Genomic DNA, 21,131 nt, shown 5'->3' with positions numbered 1-21,131 from the left:
CAGGTGAAACAGAATGGCCTGTCCTCAGAGCAGGCATGCCTAGAACTGAATGTAACTGAAACACAAGGAAAGGGCTCTGATGAGGGCAAGCGGTTCTCGCTCTTGCATGCCCTAAAAAAACCACAAAGCTTTCTAGCTGTAGGAGCGAAGTTTTACTTCTGAAAAAGTGCCGTGTCAAATATCAGGTTTCCTTAGCTTAAAATGTTTTTTTATCCATGTGCAGAAGGAGACTTCCATTTTTTAACAAAGCCCCTAAAAACAGCAATGAAAATCATTATCTGTAAAACAAAACAAACGGAATAAAAATGTGAAGTGGGGAAGCCCGATGGGATCATGTCTCACCAGTCCTGAAAGCACTGCACTGGATTGCCAGTGAGATGGACCCTGATCAAGGTGTTAGTACTAGTTTGTAAAGCCCTAAATAGCCAGGAACCGATTACCTAAAAGAGCACCAATACCAACCATCTTGGACCCTGTGATTGGCAGGTGAGGCCTTGTTGGTGCCAGTGCCGGGGAGGGGGCTGCCTGGTTGGCATGGACCAGCGACAGGGCCTTCTCAGTGATGGTTCCCCCATTTGCGGAATGCCCTCCCTGGCAAGATGTGTCTGTCTCCCTCATTACTGACATTCAGAAGGTTTACCCAGGCATTTGATGGCTGAGATACTGTTCCTAGCGATCCTGAAATCATTGGCTGAGTGTTTAAAAGGGGAAAGGGGACATTTTCAGAATGTTTTAATATTCTGAAGAGTGTAGTCACTAGGCAAATATTGAGGCATGGTCCTCCAAAACTGGGGCACCACCCATCACCATTTACCACTCATATAACCCACCCGAGTCTCCAGCACTCTCCACAACTCTCTTTTCCTTCCAGTACAGCAGCTGCAAACAAATCCTACAGAGAAGGGTAGTTCGACTTTTTCAGACACAGTGACTTATCTCAAACAACAGCCTTAACATAGGACCAATTCCTGCACCTTTAGCAGTTGTGAAGAAGAGCTCGTCAGAGAGGGATGGAAAAAGGCTAGCCCTGCCAAAACTCTATGCCTGTGTTTCCCAACCTATGGGTCATGACCCAAAAGTGGGCTGCAGGCTTTATAAGGAAACACAAAATTATTGTTGCTTGGAATCCGCAACTGGTCTATGATGCAACTTTTTGTTTCACTGGCAGATTGTAACGCTGTGTGTTGACACACGCAATCGAATGCCAGCAAGATTTACATTTTAACACTCAGGAATTCATGTGACAATTAATCTATGGGTCGCCATCCCAAGGTGATTTTGGACTTGTGGGTTACCATACAGACAAGGTTTAGAACTGCTCTTTTATACAACTATTAAAGGTTCAGGAAACCTGCCTCCCTCAATACTTGCTTTGTTCTAGAAGTAAACCAACAAACTATACTGATGTACATGCTGCAACCTACCTTAGGTTGGGGCACTTGTGGGTCCCAACCAACGAGCTGAACCCCAGTGCTAGCAAAGGTAATCAGGAGGGAAATATCCCAATTGTTTTTACAGCATGGATCACCCAGTGCTAGTGGATTGTGCCCTATTTTATTTCCAAACTTGACTAGAAACTAGGGAGAGAGAATAATGAAAATGGAACAAACGCTTAAGATAAAAAAACTGACCCCCTGCTGCCTCCACCCATAATCAAAAACACCTTTTTTGCTTTTGAAAAAAAGGTCTACTAAAAATGTTGTAGATTAACCTACAGTTCAAGGAGTACGTTTCGTGCTAAGAGTTCGAATTCATGGAAACCAGGAGATTGAAAAGACAGGCAAAGGACGCCCTGGAGTTATTGTAGGAGCAGGGGCAACTCCAGTCTATTCAAAACAAGAACAAGCTATTCAAATGTTGGAACATTTTTCTCAGCAAGCTGAACCACAATTTTTTTAAAAAAAGAAGTTTTGAGTCAGATCTAAAGATGAAGTGAATGCAGCTGCACAGCCAAATTGGAGGAATTATAAAACAAATATGAAAACTGGCACGTTTCCCAAAGACAAGTCCAATAACTACTCAGCGAAAACAAAAATATTTAAAATTTCACTAACTGCCAGATTTTGCTTTGTGGTTAGAAAAAATATGTTAACATGGTAACATGACAGCGGCAGTTTAAATGTTTCAGGGCTCAGGCAGAGGCCTGATTCTCATGCTATAAGTTTGGTGTGATTTCATTGGCACAAAGTGGATTTTACAAGTGACAGAAACCCATAGGAAACTAGCCTGTCTTAGTAAGGTAATACTGGATCCTACCGTGTGAAAAAATATATTCTAAAGTATTTTCTTGTGCAAAAATTAGGCAGTTAAAGCACCTTGTGAAAACGTCACACGTGTAAAAGTAAATGGTGATTTGCAACTTGGGAACGACACCACATGACCAAGGAATCTGTTTGGCTGCTTCTAGGTGGAGTTTGAAAATTCATCTAAAGTGCAACTGATTATAACCACACTCACACCATCCATTTGAAGCACTACTTTAAACATGGCTTCCACTAAAGGAGGCCTCTATTTCCCTCAAAGAGGTACAGTTCCCAGAGTGGTTTAACAATCAATCCCTCTTCACAAGGACCTCTGGGAATTGTAGTTCTGTGAGGGGAAGACGGGCCTCCTAACAACTCTCAGCGCCTTTAACAAACTACAACTCCCAGAATTCTTTGGGGAAAGCCGTGACCGTTTAAAGTCGTAGCATAATACTTCACATGTGTGGTATTAATGTGGCCTAAGGCAGAGTTAGGGAGGTGGGTGGCGCTGTGCGTTAAACCACAGAGCCTAAGACTTGCCAATCAGAAGGTTGGTGAGTTCCCGTTGCTCGGTCCCTGCTCCTGCCAGCCTAGCAGTTCGAAAGCACGTCAAAGTGCAAGTAGATAAATAGGTACCACTCCGGTGGGAAGGTAAACGGCATTTCGGTGCACTGCTCTGGTTCGCCAGAAGCAGCTTAGTCATAATGGCCACATGACCCGGAAGCTGTACGCCGGCTCCCTTGGCCAATAAAGCGAGACGAGTGCCACAACCCCAGAGTCGGTCACGACTGGACCTAATGGTCAGGGGTCCCTTTACCTAAGGCAGAGTTGCCTCAGACCTCTTGTTAGAAAACCCAATTTTCCAGAATTGGGGGGGGGGTTGAAAGGGGGAGGTTAAATCAATGGAATACAGTACTGACAATCAAGTAGGCAGGGCAGTGGGAGACTTGGCTTCAGTATAGCTGCTGTTAAAACCCAGTTCAGCTGCAATTTATATAACAAGCAGAATCAGTTGCTAAAGCTTTGCATGGAGTGCACCACTTCAGAAAAAGCAAGAATATTTGAAAGACCCACAATTCAGAAACTTTCTAAACACGGAAAGGTAGCACTTCAGCATGGCCTTCACCTCAACATTCCAACTTTCTATGTGCAGAGACGTGTGTGTATTTGTGCATGAAAACCTTCCATTTGCAGCCAGAAAATCTGCAATCCAAGAAATGTGTTGCCACTTGGTTCTGCTGACTGTGTAAGCTTTTCTGAAGAAGTATTCCGCATTTGGCACAAAGAAGAAACAACTATTTTTGTGTGAGCTGCAGATGTAAATATGCTGACAGCAAGTTATGATTTTCAGGCTCCTATTAATCACTATGGGAGCAATCAGTAATGAATTACACTTTTGAACAGTAGCACACATCTGCATTGCACAGGTGCAGGAATCTGCAAGGTCCCGTCTCTCTCTCTTTCACCTGGAGAACAGTGGGAAGCATCGTGGCCCCTATGTTTAAGAAGAAATGCCTTTGCTTGCCCTCGTAGGATGCTTTTACGTTTCTCCTTACCCGCTGTGGTCTCCGCTAAGGAATCCTGCAATGGCCCCAGGAAGTTCGGACTTAACAATGAAAAGATAGGTTGACATGGCTGAGAAATAAGAAAACAGGCATTGGTTGAGTTAGAAACTCGACATCTCTAGGCAAAGTGCAATTAGCATTTGTCCCTTTCTTATATTCTGGTGAAAAACTCGTACAAATGTTATTTCATAAGTACTGCAGTGGGTTCATTAGAATTGGGGGGACCTTACACAAAGGAAGGGAAGCGGGTGGCGCTGTGGGTTAAACCACAGAGCCTAGGACTTGCCGATCAGAAGGTTGGCGGTTCGAATCCCCGCAACGGGGTGAGCTCCCGTTGCTCGGTCTCTGCTCCTGCCAACCTAGCAGTTCGAAAGCACATCAAAGTGCAAGTAGATAAATAGGTGGGAAAGTAAACGGCGTTTCCATGCGCTGCTCTGGTTCGCCAGAAGCAGCTTAGTCACGCTGGCCACATGACCCAGAAGCTGTCTGTGGACAAATGCCGGGGCCCTCGGCCAATAAAGCGAGATGAGCGCCGCAACCCCCGAGTCGGCCACAACTGGACCTAATGGTCAAAGGTTCCTTTACCTTCACACAAAGGAAAAAAACGGGGGCGATTTCATTCCATGTTATCCCAGTGTACAACTTGGAGAGTCAGGGATACCTGAAAGAGAGAGCAGGCTAACCTCTTCCTTTTCCTTCATTACTTTCTCCCATGCAAGTGTCATGGTGCTCTATACTCTTATGGAAGGGGGTGGGGTGGGAACTGGCGATGAGACACTGCTGAGGCAGAGGCAAAAGGAGACCCCTGCGTTGGGTGAAGCAGTCTTGACCACTGGGTTTGGTGGGGAGGATGAGGATGCTGCAAAAGAGGTCTTCTCTCTGCCCTACCTGTCCTCATAATAAATTTACTAGTGACCAGATTGCTCACTGGAGCAAGACGGTTTGAGCATATTACACCGATCCTGGTCCAACTGCAATGGCTACCAATTAGTTTCTGGGCCCAATTCAAAGTGCTGGTTTTTACCTATAAAGCCTTAAACTACTTAGGACCACAATACCTCAAGGACCGCCTCTTTCCATATGAACCTACCCAGACCCTGAGATCATCTTCTGAGGCCCTTCTTCATGTGCCTTCTCCTCGAGAGGTCCAGAGGGTGGCAACATGAGAACAGGGTCTTCTCTGCAGTGGCTCCCCGTCTGTGGAATGCTCTCCCCAGGGAAGTTCGCCTGGCGCCTTCATTATACACCTTTAGGCACCAGGCAAAAGCGTTCCTTTTTAACCAGGCCTTTGGTTGATCTGATTGAAATCCTATAAAATGTGGCTTTTGGGGGGGTGTTATTGGGTTGTTGTTTTTATTTCGATTATATATATATTGTGGTTTTTAGGTTGATCTTTTCTGTGAACCGCTCTGAGACCTCCAGGTATAGGGCGATTAATTGCACACATCAAAACGATTCGATTTGTATCCCGCACCATTTATTATTGAATTCTGTTCTGCACCTTGCTCTGAAAAAAACCCCCACCTACATTCTTTTAAATAACCAGAAAGGTATTCCCAACTAATTCACTGAAGTGCATTTCCCCCCCGCAAGAAAACATAAAAATGCAACACATTTCTGTAAGTTTGTTATTCGTATCAATCACAAAAAAGGAGTAGAAAGTTAACTGCAGAATGCTGCAGCCCTGAAACAGTTAAAATTACAATTTTTCAAGCGGAGGAATGTGGCCTCCATAAAGAAAAGTGAATTGCATTAATCCAGAGTGGCATGTACCTACAGCAAGGTTAAATTAAAAACAGTTGTGAGGTCACTAAATAAGGAAACATTCACTTCTTTGTATTGAGATACTCAGGTTTTTCCAATCGACGCTGGCCTTCCCTGTTGACTAAGGCATGGGGAGACATTTTATTTGGTGTCTCCAATTTTATTCCTTTTTTAAAAGGAAATTTGATGGAGTGTTATAAGGTCATGTAATTTGAAAACCACCAGCATGACTGCAGGACAGTAATAACGATGCTGTACTTTCTGATGGTAACCAATAGGTGCCAATGAATATAAAGGAGATTTTTTTTCCCTTTTCCTTTTTTTAAAAAAATCTCTTGCAAAGAAATTCAAACTTCTTCTGTATCGAAACTTAAAATTTCTCTCATGCCCGTTTTGCACATCTGGAATTGAGAGATCAGGCATTTATCTCTTTCACAATTGTTTTTTAAAAGTCACATCGGTTAAATCACACAAAAACCCCAACCTTCAACTAATTTCCAGCTCAGATTTCTTGCTAATATACAATGTGTCACTCTTTCTCATGCATTTATTTTAGCCTCTGGCTAACCATTTGATCATTTTTATCCTTTGTTGTTTGATTGACTCTTTTTGTTTCCTAAATGGCAGCACTACTCCTTTGAATACCATGCTCCAGAGAGAGACCCGATCCCCTGTGCTACATTCGAGAGCTTTTATACAAAAACTAAAATGAAATTAGCACCCTCTCTTCCCCTTATATGCTGTTCCTTTTCTTCCTCTAGGTCATAAGGAAAATGGACTCGAAGCTCAGTGAATCTATTTCTACCCTGAAGCTTCCGTAAGATAGAAATCTCTCTTTTGGCAGCTCGTGAGAAAACAGTACAATTCAGACGTGTGCTTTATCCCTGAGTTTAAAAGGTTAAGCTATGGGGTTGGTCCCCCACCACCACCACAAAATGCTGAGCACTGAAGAGGGCTTTCACATAAAAGCCACCACCAAATAATAGTAATAGCTATTGGAAGAATAAAAAATCAGCCACTGTGCAGCCACTTAAAGCACTGAATTAAAGGGGAAGCACAAGGTCTGCATGTACTTGAAGTGTTTATAGCATGGGTAGGCAAACTAGGGCCCGGGGGCCAGATCCAGCCCAATCGCCTTCTAAATCTGACCCGCGGACGGTCCAGGAAACAGTGTGTTTTTACATGAGTAGAATGTGTGCTTTTATTTAAAACACATCTCTGGGTTATTTGTGTGGCATAGGAATTTGTTCAATATTTTTTTTCAAAATATAGTTCAGCCCAGTGGTGTAGCGTGGGTTGTCAGCACCCGGGGCAAGGCAAGTAATTTGCGCCCCCTAACCTGTGGATTTTAGCACTCGAGTCTCTTCCACTAGATTAGCGCCCCCCCAGATGTTGCGCCCGGCCCCCCCTGCACCCCCCACACTACGCCACTGGTCCAGCCCCCCACAAGGTCCGAGGGACAGTGGATCGGGCCCCTACTGAAAACATTTGCTGACCCCTGGTTTACAGGCACAAATTGCGATGCGCACAGTTGCAGAGTTAGCTACCATGGCAGTGCTTAAAAAAGCAGCACATTACATCTATTGTTAGACCTGCATTACTAGTTGTCAGCTGAACTGTGGTCAGAGAACTTCCTTGTATGCCTTTCCACAGCCACATAACTCAATTTATCAATGATGGAGTACTAACGGCAGAAATTAGCTCCTGCTTAGAGACGCTTAAAACTGATTTACAGCCCTTCCTTTCCGCATGGCTCTTAGACAGGAATTTTACACAAAAGATGCCAGCATGTGGGCATTGCTGGGGCATTTGGTTGCTGCTGGAGACAAGAGCGCTGGGCAGAGTAGCCTCTTGGTCTGGTCTGCAGTCAGTTCTCATGTATCAAACTGCCCTGCTCCCTGCAGATCCCTGACATTTCTTGGTGGATCTGCAAACAAAAAAGTGCCCCATATTTCCCTATCAGATGCCAGACTCATGTGACTACTCTCCCACGTTGCAGGGCTGTTAGGGGAATCAGTTTCTGGTCTGTATCCTTGTGGTGCAAGCGGGGAAAGTGAATTAATGCTTGCAAGAGGAACCTGGGAAATTTTAAGCAGCCTTCACATGCGGCATAAAGGTAAAGGTAAAGGGACCCCTGTCCATTAGGTCCAGTCGTGGCCGACTCTGGGGTTGCGGCGCTCATCTCGCTTTATTGGCCGAGGGAACCGGAGTACAGCTTCCGGGTCATGGGGCCAGCATGACTAAGCCGCTTCTGGCGAACCAGAGCAGCACATGGAAACGCTGTTTACCTTCCCGCTGGAGCGGTACCTATTTATCTACTTGCACTTTGACGTGCTTTCGAACTGCTAGGTTGGGAGGAGCAGAGACCGAGCAACGGGAGCTCACCCCGTCGCGGGGATTCGAACCGCTGACCTTCTGATCGGCAAGTTCTAGGCTCTGTGGTTTAACCCACAGCACCACATGCGGCATACATACATCCAATAGCCCAGTCTTGGTGGAAGTAAAGGCCCTAAAGCCACAGAAAGCCCAACACCCTGTTCCTTTCCTCCCTCCCAGAGTCTGCAATTGGTGCATTCAAATGTTAGGCCCGTTGCACTTCGCTCCTAGCAATTTTGAATAAATTTACCAATCCTGAAGTGGGCAGGAGTCAACCAATCACTATGCCCAACATGGTACCCTATAGACTTGTCTAACTTCTTGTTCCCCAATGTGGTTCAAGGCCAGAAGGCCTGCCTTCCCATTTGCTATTTAGAATACTAAATACTAAAACTAAATACTGAAATGTTTGCTGTTCATGGGGTTGGGCTTCCTGCGCAACTCCCATGAAATAACACACATTATCCCAGCGGAGATGCAGACAGTCCTCCGGTGACTCACTCATGTGGTAATCAGCTTATCATAGGCAAATTGTTTTTGCACTTTTGAAACTGGAGACACTTGACCGGAAGACAAAGCCACTAAGTGCAACCTTCACCCTCTCCAGTCATTCCAAAGTGTTGCAGTTTTAGATGCCTTGTCCAAGTTCCAGAAGCACTGAGGCACTCTTTGGACCCATCAGTGCACTACTGTAACCACCCAGAAAGACTAACAGAGAAAGCTGCGGGTGCCCAATGGTCTCTTTCCACCCCACACTCTGTATTGCAGGTGGCCGGACCCTGCCATGTATGTGGAATCCTAGCTGAGACTGGGAGCAACTCAGAAAAACGATCACATGACATTGGCCAGAAAGGAGGAGGAAAGGTCTGTGAGGTTGTGCTACCGCAATAAGTAACCACACAAATGATATTCATTTGCCGTTACTGGAGAGGCTCTTAGTGGGAGCTAGTTCATGGGTCACATTGTTCAGCCACTGCCAGACTCTGTAGAAAGGCACTAAGCCAGGCATACGCAAACTCGGCCCTCCAGTTGTTTTGGGACTACAACTCCCATCATCCCTAGCTAACAGGACGAGTGGTCAGGGATGATGGGAGTTGTAGTCCCAAAACATCTGGAGAGCCGAGTTTGCCTATGCCTGCACTAAGCTATGGCTGCTTGCTACCTGCCGTAACAATGACAAATTAGAACTGAAATGGAAGAAACGCAACTGGAAATTTAAAAAAACTTTGGGCCGCATCCGCCTAACTCATTTTGTCAGCACAAGGATTCACATTTGCGCAACAGAATCTCCTCCTAATGTGCGTACCCTGTACACTCCCCAAATATGCTCTGGAAGTTTGGGGGAACCCCCAGAACAGATTCAGGGTGCACACAGAGTTCCATTGCACCAGCATGAATCCTTGCACTGACAGAATGAATTACTCTGGATAAAAGCCTGTTTCCTAGAAGGAATGACCACTGGGGGGCGCAGAGAAGAAACCCCATGGTGTATCTGCAGCACCACAACCCAACACCTTCATCTGCCCCATCTGCAACAAAACATGTCTCTTCCGTATCGGTCTCTACAGCCACAGCAGGCGCTGCAACCTTCCATCCGTTTGACTTCACCCCCAAAGGTGCACTCTTCCATAGTCTCTTGAGACAGAAGATGCCAGCAACAACAAATTACCAAACAGAGTGTTAAGGAGACCATGTGGCAGCTTCCTGCTGCTGTTGCTCTGCTAAACTGCAGGACAAATAAAATGTGAATGAGTTTTTATTTTATTTTATTTTTAATGTGTGAATGTGAAAAAGCATGTGCATCATAGGGAGTCAGAATTCCCCACAGCTCCCTGTTGAATGTATCCTTAGTCCAGTGACTGGATTGAATTTCAGTCCAAAACATGGATGGAGAAGGCTGCTTTAGTCAGTGTTTGCCCTGAGTAATGTATGAAACAGGGACGCGGGTAGCGCTGTGGATAAAAGCCTCAGCGCCTAGGGCTTGCCGATCGAAAGGTCGGCGGTTCAAATCCCTGCGGCGGGGTGCGCTCCCGTTGTTCGGCGCCTAGCAACCTAGCAGTTCGAAAGCACTCCCGGGTGCAAGTAGATAAATAGGGACCGCTTACTGGCGGGAAGGTAAACGGCGTTTCCGTGTGCGGCTCTGGCTCGCCAGAGCAGCTTTGTCACGCTGGCCACGTGACCCGGAAGTGTCTGCGGACAGCGCTGGCCCCCGGCCTCTTGAGTGAGATGGGCGCACAACCCCAGAGTCTGTCAAGACTGGCCTGTACGGGCAGGGGTACCTTTACCTTTACCTTTTAATGTATGAAACAGTCAGGATTTACCCTGAGAGATATCTGAAATGATTCTAAAGGCATGTATCTGAAGAAGAAACGAAGAGCAGAGAAATTCAACTTAGACATCGCTTCCCAAACTAATCCCCAAATCATTAACAAGGATTTGCAAGAAATAAAGCACTAAAGAAAGATAGAAATATCTCCAAGTATCTCAGAAATCACAGAAAATGTGCCACTCCACACATACAAGGTGGGTTTTGTTTTTAAAGATTTGCAACCAGAGGCTCCAACTTTTCCTAACCACTCCGTCCACAGACAAGAGACCAGAGCCAAACCATTGGTTTGGTGACAAAAGGAGGATGTGTGTTTGTGAGCTTAGGGAGTTGTCAGAGAGTTCATGGGATCAGCCTTCCCTTGTTGAAGGGCTGGCAAGACACCCTTAGAAATATCCGGTGGTTGGAAAGAATGAACCTCATCCCCTCTGGCTAGATGTTCTTACCCAACCAGTTCAGTTCATGACACTGTTATTAAGAAGGACGCATGTCTTCCTTACGGGGCTTTATGGAACAGGCTAACAGAGCATTTTATAAAAATGCATATGGGCTGAGGGTGCATTTGGCGACTTCTGAAATCTATTTTCCCTACTGATCAACACTTACTCAGCATTTTTCATTTTCAAAGTGCCTTGCCCTCACTGTGGTTACCCTTATAACAAGTCTGTTATAACAATTCTTTTTGCAGATGGGGAAGCGAGGCTGATACTTGCTTGTCCTAGTCCACAAATCACACAGGCAGAGGCATCTACCAATCGTGTGATCCACTAGCCTGAAGTACAAGACAGGCAACTGAGGCTTGCTGGGCTCCTTCAGGAGGAACAGTGGGATATAAATTCAGTTAACAATAACAGCAGCTTTGCAATAATATTGCAACTGGGTGAATCATTTGCAACAGCTCCTGGCCAGGTGCTGTGTTTAACATCCCGTCCCCACCAACCTCACAGGTGGGCCAAGCCTCTCTGGGAACTGTTGCAGATCCTGGGTTTGTTTGAAGTTTACCTGGCCTCAGATTGTGGGACAGGTGGTCACAGGAGCAAAGAAGCATATGTAGATCTCACTGTGTATCTAGAGCAGGGGTCAGCGAACTTTTTCAGAAGGGGGCCGGTCCACCGTCCCTTAGACCTTGTGGGGGGCCGGACTATATTTTGGGGGGAAATGGACGAATTCCTATGCCCCACAAATAACCCAGAGATGCATTTTAAATAAAAGGACACATTCTACTCATATAAAAACACGCTGATTCCCAGACCGTCCACGGGCCGGATTTAGAAGGCGATTGGGCCGGATCCGGCCCCCGGGCCTTAGTTTGACTACCCATGGTCTAGAGCTTTGGAGGCCTTTCATAAGCCAGCACATTTTTTGGGGGGGTCCCATTCATGCCATCAGCAGGTCAAAATGATTAGGCCACCTAGATGCCTTTTGGCTACCACTTTCATCCTTGGTAACTAATTACTTTAACGATTGCACCGAACAACTTAAAAAGTGGGGGACATACACCTATCTCAAGTGTCAAAAGCCAGGGTAAAAATGTGACTTCAGCATTTGCCCAAAGTTGTAAACTGAAGGCACACTTCTCCAGGAACAAAGTTCCACATCTTAGCTTTATACAGTGGTACCTTGGTTCTCAAACACCTTGGTACTGAAACAACTTGGAACCCAAACACTGCAAACCTGGAAGTAAGTGTTCCGGTTTGTGAACTTTTTCCGGAAGCCGAACGTGCTCCGTTTTGAGTGTAACGCATCCGATTTGAGCACCACATTTCCATTTTAAGTGTTAAGTCTGTCTGTTTTTGCTATTTATTTTGCATTTTTGTAACTCTAACTGTGTGGAACCCAGTTCAGCTACTGACTGACTGGTTGTGCGACTGCAGCACATTGTTTATTGCTTTCATTTTATGGATCAATGGTCTCGTTGGAGAGTAAAATTCATGTTAAATTGCTGTTTTAGGGGTTGTTTTTAAAAGTCTGGAACGGATTAATCCATGTTGCACTAATTTCTATGGGAAAGCGCGCCTTGGTTTTGGAATGCTTTGGTTTCGGAACGGACTTCCGGAACGGATTAAGTTTGAGAACCAAGGTACCATTGCACCATCTTTACTGATTTATAAGGTGCCATCCTTAACCTGTAGATAAAGTTCTTTCTTAGTTCAGGTTCCATGGCATTTTTGGAAAGTATACTTCTTGCTGTTATTTTTTGCAGCCCAGTCTCCCCCAGCTCCGCAAACACACACCTGTGAAACTGAACTAGTTGGAATTTGCTCAGACAATTTCCAAAAGTGTAGAAAAAAACCCTCATGAAAGTATGGACAGTGCATATGGTTATGAAAAGCTGGAAATCTTACTGGGAACGATAGGGAAATTTAAGGGAGCCCAATACAAGGATGCAGGTACTCTTGACATTGGCAAAAGAAGAGATGATTTTAACACCACAGGGCACCAATTTGCAGTGGGAAAACACTATGAATTAATTATAAAAGTGGCTGATCCAAGCCCAGTTAGATTACGAGCTCAGAAGTGCTGCTTTTTATTAAGCCCATTCCTTCTCGCATTATTTCCTCTATGCATTCCTGCTAGTCAATATATATGGATGGAATGACACAACCCGCAGGCACATTCATTGTTTCTCTTTTGGAAAGGCCTTCCTGTCCTTAATTTTTTTTCAAAATAAAAATCCTGGACTATTGCCTTAATTATAAAAATAAAACGCAATTGACCTTAATGGGCCTGAATTGTTCAACTAGGACTGGAGATCGCAAGCCTGCCTTTAATTAAAGCAGAGCTGGAAATCGTCAATTTAAAACAATAAGGGTAATTAGCTTTCAGGCCAAACATAAGCTGCTGAAGGGGTGAGCACTCAAATTAGTCCAAATCCCTCTGTAAACAATCTACACTTGCAGCAAATACAGAAGTCACTTAAAAGATTAATTTAGGCAGATCTTTACCAAGAAATGGATGCCGCTTGGCAGGAAATTTGCTCCCACTTTAGGTGTCTGCTTATTTCAAACATGTTTGGAAAGTATGTACTGTGGTGAGAGAAGAAGCTATATATTTCTGGCTTCCTTCCCTGTATTTGCCTTTCTAATTCCTTGGATTAGCACTTTTTGAAGCACACTGTGCACACACGAATACAAAAAAAAATATTTTCTCCATGGCATCCAGGAGTCTGTGATCTGTGCAGAGATTGCCCCATGTCATCCTTTGCAGATAATCGAAGTTTATAAAGATAAAAAAATATTTTAGGTACACACAACATTTTTTGTGCCGTTCCCCCACTTGATCCTGTAGCAATCTTGCATAAAATTTGCTAATCTACTTGTCCTCAGATGGTAGTTTGTTGTTGTTGTTGTTGTTGTTGTTTAGTCGTGTCCAACTCTTCGTGACCCCATGGACCAGAGCACGCCAGGCACCTCTGTCCTCCACTACCTCCCGCAGTTTGGTCAGACTCATGCTGGTAACCTCGAAAACACTATCCAACCATCTCGTCCTCTGTCGCCCCCTTCTCCTTGTGCCCTCCATCTTTCCCAGCATCAGTGTCTTCTCCAGGGAGTCTTCTCTTCTCATGAGGTGGCCAAAGTACTGGAGCCTCAGCTTCATGATCTGTCCTTCCAGTGAGCACTCAGGGCTGATTTCCTTAAGAATGGATGCGTTTGATCTTCTTGCAGTCCATGGGACTCTCAAGATGTAATGCAGATGGTAGTTTACATTACATTAATGGGAAGGGGACAGGCAGGAAGGAAATGTACCCAATTTACAAAAGCTTCCCTACTTGCCATTATGGCAAATCTCACCACAGGCAACCTGGCAAGTGGATATTTACAAATCTGTCCTACACTCCTTTTTACAAAAGAAAAGGAGGTGAGGGAGTATGCAATAGCACAGCTCCCTGCACACAATCAGAAATCTGACCTGGTTTAGTCAAAGACCTTTAAGGATCTGAGTGAAGGTGTCAAAAGGACTTGGCTTCTGTCCTCTCCATCACCCTTTCAGGGCCAAATCTGACAGAAGTCCCCTATCTGTAGCAGGGAGGCTCCTTCCTTCCCATGCCACCAATCTGAGACACTTATGCAGGAGAAAAGCTTGTTGAGGCAACGATTACTCTGGAGTTATGTTGCTGCAATATGCCAACTGTTCTACAAATCCTCCACAGCAGACTGACCGCTTCCAAGTCAATGTAACTTGGCCACTTTCCCCAGGACAGACCCATACACTAGTGCAGATGTTTCAGGAGGGGTGGGTAAAAAAAAAGTGAAATGGCAGAAACATAATTTTGAACTCCTAGATGCCGGCACAAATTTGCATAAGCTGTCTGGGTCCTTTCTAAACAGCTTTTTAAATACAGTCATACCTCGGGTTACAGCCGCTTCAGGTTGCATTTTTTCGGGCTGCAGACTGCCGAAACCCGGAAGTACCAGAGCAGGTTACTTCCAGGTTTCGGCGGTCGCACATGCCCAGAAGCACTAAACTGCACTTTGCGCATGTGCAGAAGCGCCGAATCGCAACCCGCACATGTGCAAATGCGGGTTGCGAATGCTGTGGGTTGCAAGCGTGCATCCTGCACGGATCACGTTCGCAACCCAAGCATCCACTGTACATATTCTCATTGGGGGTTTTGTTTTGTTTTTGTTTTCATATATGCAATTGCTTTGGCTGTTTTTAGATACGTACCTGCTTTATATATGTTTTTATATTGTAAACTGCTTCAGAATGCCTCACTGAAAGGGATTCAGAAGTGAAATAAAATGACTCCCCTTCACCAAACAGCTACATAAACCCTGGCTGCACAAAGAATTCAGAGTTAAAAGGCTAAAACCATAAAAAGAAAAGGTTCTGCAAAGCAGAAAAGCTGCTCTCTAGATTGCTGCAGAGGAAATACAGATTAGACTAATTACAGACTTGCAAATAAAATTAAGCGTGAACCTAGTACAATAGGTTTTAAGATAATCCCCTCTCCCCCAAGGTCAGGATTCACACTGCTCTCTAATTTTTGCTTGTTTGTTATTTTTTGTTGCCTTCCTTCGAGAGAGAAAATCACAAGAGCTTGGCTCCAGCTCTTTCCAGATGCAGCTCTACTTCAAATGACCACCAGATGGAGTGACAACAGCACCGAGGGAACGAAATGTTCTCAAGTGTACCTGGGACTTTTTCTTATCCTCTTCTCAGAGAAATAAACACATGCAGCTCCTAATCCAAGCCACCTTTGGTTTCTTCCTACGTGGAAGGAATCTTGAAAAGCTGGACGGCAGATCCTTAATCATGTCTAAGGCCTAGAGACCAAAGGCTCTGCAGGTAGCCTTGCACACCCATGCTCCCTTTTAAATGGCCTGGTAAAAATGGAACAATATTAAGTGCTTGTTGTCCTCTGTCGTCCCCTTCTCCTTGTGCCCGCCATCTTTCCCAACATCAGGGTCTTTTCCAGGGAGTCTTCTCTTCTCATGAGGTGGCCAAAGTAGTGGAGCCTCAGCTTCAGGACCTGTCCTTCCAGTGAGCACTCAGGGCTGATTTCCTTCAGAATGGATAGGTTGGATCTTCTTGCAGTCCCTCCAGCACCAGAATTCAAAAGCATCAATTCTTCGGCGGTCAGCCTTTTTTATGGTCCAGCTTTCACTTCCATACATCACTACTGTGAAAACCATAGCTTTAACCATATGGAACTTTGTTGGCAAGGTGATGTCTCTGCTTTTTAACATGCTGTCTAGGTTTGTCATCGCTTTTCTCCCAAGAAGCAGGCGTCTTTTAATTTCATGACTGCTGTCCCCATCTGCAGTGATCATGGAGCCCAAGAAAGTAAAATCTCTCACTGCCTCCATTTCTTCCCCTTCTATTTGCCAGGAGGTGATGGGACCAGTGGCCATGATCTTAGTTTTTTTAATGTTGCGTGCTCTAGTCCATGGGGTCACGAATAGTCAGACACGACTAAACGACTAAACAACAACAGTGACTCTGCTAAATCCCTTCTGTAGTGACTGCTGCAGTTGCTTCTGAGCAGAAGGTAAACTAGGATCTACTGGAACATCGCTGGGTGGTTTCTGCCTTCCAATTGTTTAACAACAGGAACAACCATTTCTCCACATTAGGATTTCAGAATCCCTGCTCTGTAGTAACTCAAATATCGATTTATATTTGTATATGCAGGACATTGCAGTGTAATGGGCTGCCGCAGGAAAGCAGCTCCCAACTTCTCAGCCCCCATTTTCGTTCTAGCTCTGTTTGCTATCTGCTTAGCTCTTCTCATCGTTCCATCTTTTAACAATCTCCAAACTTTTGACGAGGAAGCGGCAGTAAATAACCAGTAAGAGAAAACAAGAGGAAAGTGGGAAGGGACCCAGCACTTCTGCCTGCGGGATTTTTCCTGGCTTCGAAAGGATCGAGAGGGGTCTGGCAAGGGCTCTCACGCAATGCATTTCTGGTTTCCAGGGAACATGCAGGTTCTCAGAGCCGGTTTCCGAAAGGTTGCCCTCACCAAAAAGGTTCACAGGTGTACCCATTACACTTCCTTCGTGCAAATGTCTAGTAGGAAATTATATCAAATCTGAAATTGTTCTTTTTCCTTCCAGCCTCTTTTTTAAAAAATTTGCAAGCGTTTACAATCAAAAAAGAAAGAAAAATGTAAAACCAAGTTAACTGCTACACAAGACAAAATCTGGTCAGAGGGCTGTATCCAAGGCTGCTGTTTCACTTAAGCGACTTCCTTTTCTTCCCCGGACAGCCCCTTGTTGTTGTTGTAGTTGTTTAGTCGTGTCCGACTCTTCATGACCCCATGGACCAGAGCACGCCAGGCACTCCTGTCTTCCACTGCCTCCTGCAGTTTGGTCAAACTCATGCTGGTAGCTTAGAGAACACTGTCCCACCATCTCGTTCTCCATCGTCCCCTTCTCCTTGTGCCCTCCATCTTTCCCAACATCAGGGTCTTTTCCAGGGATTATTCTCTTCTCATGAGGCGGCCAAATTACTGGAGCCTCAGCTTCAGGATCTGTCCTTCCAGTGAGCACTCAGGGCTGATTTCCTTCAGAATGGATAGGTTTGATCTTCTTGCAGTCCATGGGACTCTCAAGGGTCTCCTCCAGTACCACAATTCAAAAGCATCAGTTCTTCGGCGATCAGCCTTCTTTATGGTCCAGCTCTCACTTCCATACATCACTACAGTGGTACCTCAGGTTACATACACTTCAGGTTACATACGCTTCAGGTTACAGACTCCGCTAACCCAGAAATAGTGCTTCAGGTTAAGAACTTTGCTCAAGGATGAGAACAGAAATCGTGCTCCGGCAGCGCGGCGGCAGCAGGAGGCCCCATTAGCTAAAGTGGTGCTTCAGGTTAAGAAGAGTTTCAGGTTAAGTACGGACCTCCGGAACGAATTAAGTACTTAACCTGAGGTACCACTGTACTGGGAAAACCATACCTTTAACTATACGGATCTTTGTTGGCAAGGTGATGTTTCTGCTTTTTAAGATGCTGTCTAGGTTTGTCATTGCTTTTCTCCCAAGAAGCAGGCGTCTTTTAATTTCAGACATCCCCAAACACCCTCAAAATCTGCTTCAGAGGCCTGGGAGACCTTCCAGGGCAGATTTTGGGGGCATGCATTGGGAGGAGAAGAGGGGGAATATCCCATTCCACAAGTGAAACACCACGTGCACAGCTGGATATAAGTCAGGAAGCTCACCCAATTCAGCATCCTGCTTATAACAACAGCCCGGCTGATGTCTCTAGGAACTCCCTTAAGCCAGCTACAAATGCAGCAACCCTCTCCCATTTTTTGCCCCCAGCATGTTATTTAAAAGCCAAAAACCATTGACAGATCGATGTTGTATGTTCTGTTTAATCCAGCCACCTTATCCAGAAGTCATCACCAGATCTTGTGGCAGTGAGTTCTACAAATCAGTTATGCATCATGTGAAATAGAACTTAATTGTTCTGAACCTGCTGCTGATAAGTGCTTTGGGGGAGGGGGGTTAAAAACAAAATTAGGTTATGATACTCATATTTTGATACGACTGCCGTGGGTACCAGCACAAAATGGATGCAAAAAAAAGGTGCCAGTACTCTGTACTAGTGAATACTGACACAAAATAGCCCTGCTTGCCAATCTATTTAATCACAGCATTGACAATTTTAGAAACCTGTAACAGCACCACCACTGCTTAGCTCCTTATGCAGAATAATGGTTGACCGGCCCATTTCACAGTCCATAAGCCACCTCTCCACCTGGCTGTGCAATGTTCTGATTGGTTGGCCTATTTAGCAAAAATGCAGTTATGTTGTACCTTACTGGCATGTTTGCACTGTCCACAGATGTCATTAGCTACGTACAAAGGAAAGCAATACTGTCCATGTAACATGGGAACCATGCAAATTATCCTTTTGCGGTGACTTTAGAACAGGTTAATTTTGCGGTGGTGGTGGGAGGTGCAATACCCACACTTTGCAAGAGAAATGTGTGTACTCCTATGGAAAGAAAGCGGAACAAAAGCACCGAATGCTGAAGGAACATGGAAATTTCCATCTAGTGGTATTTAAAAGCTTGAAATAATATTTTCCAAGTGCAAATGCTGCTTCTTGAATTAATCAGAATGGGAGTTCTTGGCAGATAAGTCTTTGCTTTCTGACAGCCAGTGTTATTGTTGAGGACAGAATAAGTAGTTTGATAACACCCAGTGTGCAATAGCTCAGGCCTCTAGGGTTTCTCGGGGGAGTTTTATTAAAAGTGACACACATACAAGGTTATGAACTGTTGGAAGGAGAAGAAAATAAGACTCAAATTTCCTTTGACCAGCACACTCTTATAATGGGTCCTGGGTCTGGCAGACCCTTCACTGCTTAGACCCAACTTGTTTAATGACATTTATTTAGAGGTGCAGTCAAATAGGAAAGGAAATTAAAAAATTTGTTTCTCACTACGTAACGTCACCCCAAACCGGTATGAATAAATAATACTCGGTCATTGGGATTAGAGTGTTCATACTCCTGCCTGGAGTTAATAGCAAGAGTTTATTACACTTTAAAACATAGCTTGTTCTACAAAGGACACTAAATTGAATTATGAAAGCAAGCGACCTAGTTCTCAAGTATGTTTATAAAAAGAGCAGTCACTGGGCAGCGTGAGTCAAATTTATGCAGTCACAGTATAATTACGCCACTCAGCAACTCTCGTATGTGGTGCTTGGTCCCAAAGCTACAACAGCCTTTCCTAGGCAGGTAAATATATCTATAAATATATCTATGATCTCTAACAGAGGTGTCCACAAATTTAAGGACATAGAAACAATTTCAAGCCCAGTTTTCATATGTAGAATAACTAGACCATGACTGGAAGGATGGGACGATAAAAGACATTCAAGGAGACAAAGCAGTTGACCATAACTAGATCAAATTACTATATAATTGTTCTCAAGACAGCTCTGAAAGATCCTCAGTGTTAATAATTATTGTAGCTTAACATTTCTTACCTCCAACATTCTGTATAACGATTGTGCTGGCCACAAGAACCTACAAAAACAGTAGATGATGTTAGGAAAAGCAGAAATGTTATTCTCCACCAGACTATGTCTATAACAAAAAAGGAGCAGAAGTCATTAAATGAATGTTACAAGGGGAGGTGCTGGGTGCCCATATGGTACTGTAGAGAAGAAGGCTGTAAAAGCTAACCATCCCTACTGTCGCTAATCTTTTATTAAAAAGGAAGTGAAAAGAGTCAATGAAGTAAGTTCTGACTTGGGCATAATGCTTGGAAACCATGTAAGAACAATCTCATGTGATTCATGAAATATCATACAACAGTCCCCAAGCGGGTGGCGCTGTGGTCTAAACCACTAAGCCTCTCGGGCTTGCCGATCGGAAGGTCGGCGGTTCAAATCCCCGTGATGGGGTGAGCTCCCATTGCTCTGTCTCAGCTCCTGCTAACCTAGCAGTTCAAAAGCATACCAGTGCAAGTAGATAAATAGGTACCGCTGTGGCGGGAAGGTAAATGGTGTTTCCGTGCACGCTGGTTTCCGTCACAGTGTTCTGCTGCGCCAGAAGCGGTTTAGTCATGCTGGCCACATGACCCAGAAAGCTGTCTGTGGACAAATGCCAGCTCCATCGGCCTGAAAGCAAGATGAGCGCAGCACCCCATAGTCGCCTTTGAAAGGACTTAACTGTCCAGGGGTCTTTTACCTTTACCTTTTTACCTAAGAGAGCAACAGCCATAGCTAGATATCCTACATGCTACATCCCTCCAAGTGATGATGGACTTTTCTCTCTTAAAAATGAGCAATAACAAAACCAAAAGGAGATAAAGGAGAGTTTGGAAACTACCTTTCCAGGTGAGCCAAATGCGAAGAGACCGAGATCTTCATAAGAAGTAACAGCTGTTAGAAGGAAACAAATAATTCCACATTAATATTTACTGGAAAATTATATGCATGATTTATGCATGCATATCAAGTACAAATCATATGGTTATAAATCTAATATGTGCTTCTTCCATCAAAAAAGCACAAGGACTTAGAAATGCAGATGGGAAAAGTTTTGTGGGGTTAATTAAGGTAGTCATGGAGTGTGCCCAAAAATGCTAATTTTGTGGGTGCTGCATTACTGGTGAAATTACAGTTAATTGCCAAATATTAAATCTAGCCAAAATTAAGCTATTTTAAGTCTCACTGATTTAAATATGAACATAAAGCACATACATCTCTCTCTTAATGCTGAACTTTGCTGGAATTACTGAATCATGCCCTTTGTGTTTATAAAAAGAGAAATTAGAATTGCTGAATACAATCAATCAAAATACAGTGGAACCTCGGGTTGCGGACGTAATCCGTGATGGAGGCACATCCACAACCCACACCGTTCGTAACCCGCAGCGCCGTGTCTGCGCAT

General features: G+C 44.5%; 1 protein-coding gene across 5 annotated transcripts in view; it reads right to left on the bottom strand.

Annotated features, from left to right (window-relative positions):
- Positions 1–21,131, bottom strand: part of SLC38A6 (solute carrier family 38 member 6) — a 61,153-nt gene that overhangs the window by 22,936 nt on the left and 17,086 nt on the right. For 4 of the 5 annotated variants that reach the window (XM_053403213.1, XM_053402887.1, XM_053403036.1 and 1 more), the window contains exons 4-6: positions 20,568–20,620; positions 19,721–19,760; positions 3,800–3,878 (exon numbers count right to left, since the gene is read on the bottom strand). In XM_053403213.1, coding sequence (XP_053259188.1) covers positions 3,800–3,878; positions 19,721–19,760; positions 20,568–20,620 — 172 coding nt within the window. The remainder of the gene's footprint in view (positions 1–3,799; positions 3,879–19,720; positions 19,761–20,567; positions 20,621–21,131) is intronic. The other variant, XM_053403123.1, reaches the window with a different exon arrangement.

This window comes from Podarcis raffonei, chromosome 1 (genome assembly GCF_027172205.1).
Source record: "Podarcis raffonei isolate rPodRaf1 chromosome 1, rPodRaf1.pri, whole genome shotgun sequence".
NCBI classification, from domain to species: domain Eukaryota; kingdom Metazoa; phylum Chordata; class Lepidosauria; order Squamata; family Lacertidae; genus Podarcis; species Podarcis raffonei.
This window is presented reverse-complemented; position numbering and strand designations above follow the sequence as displayed.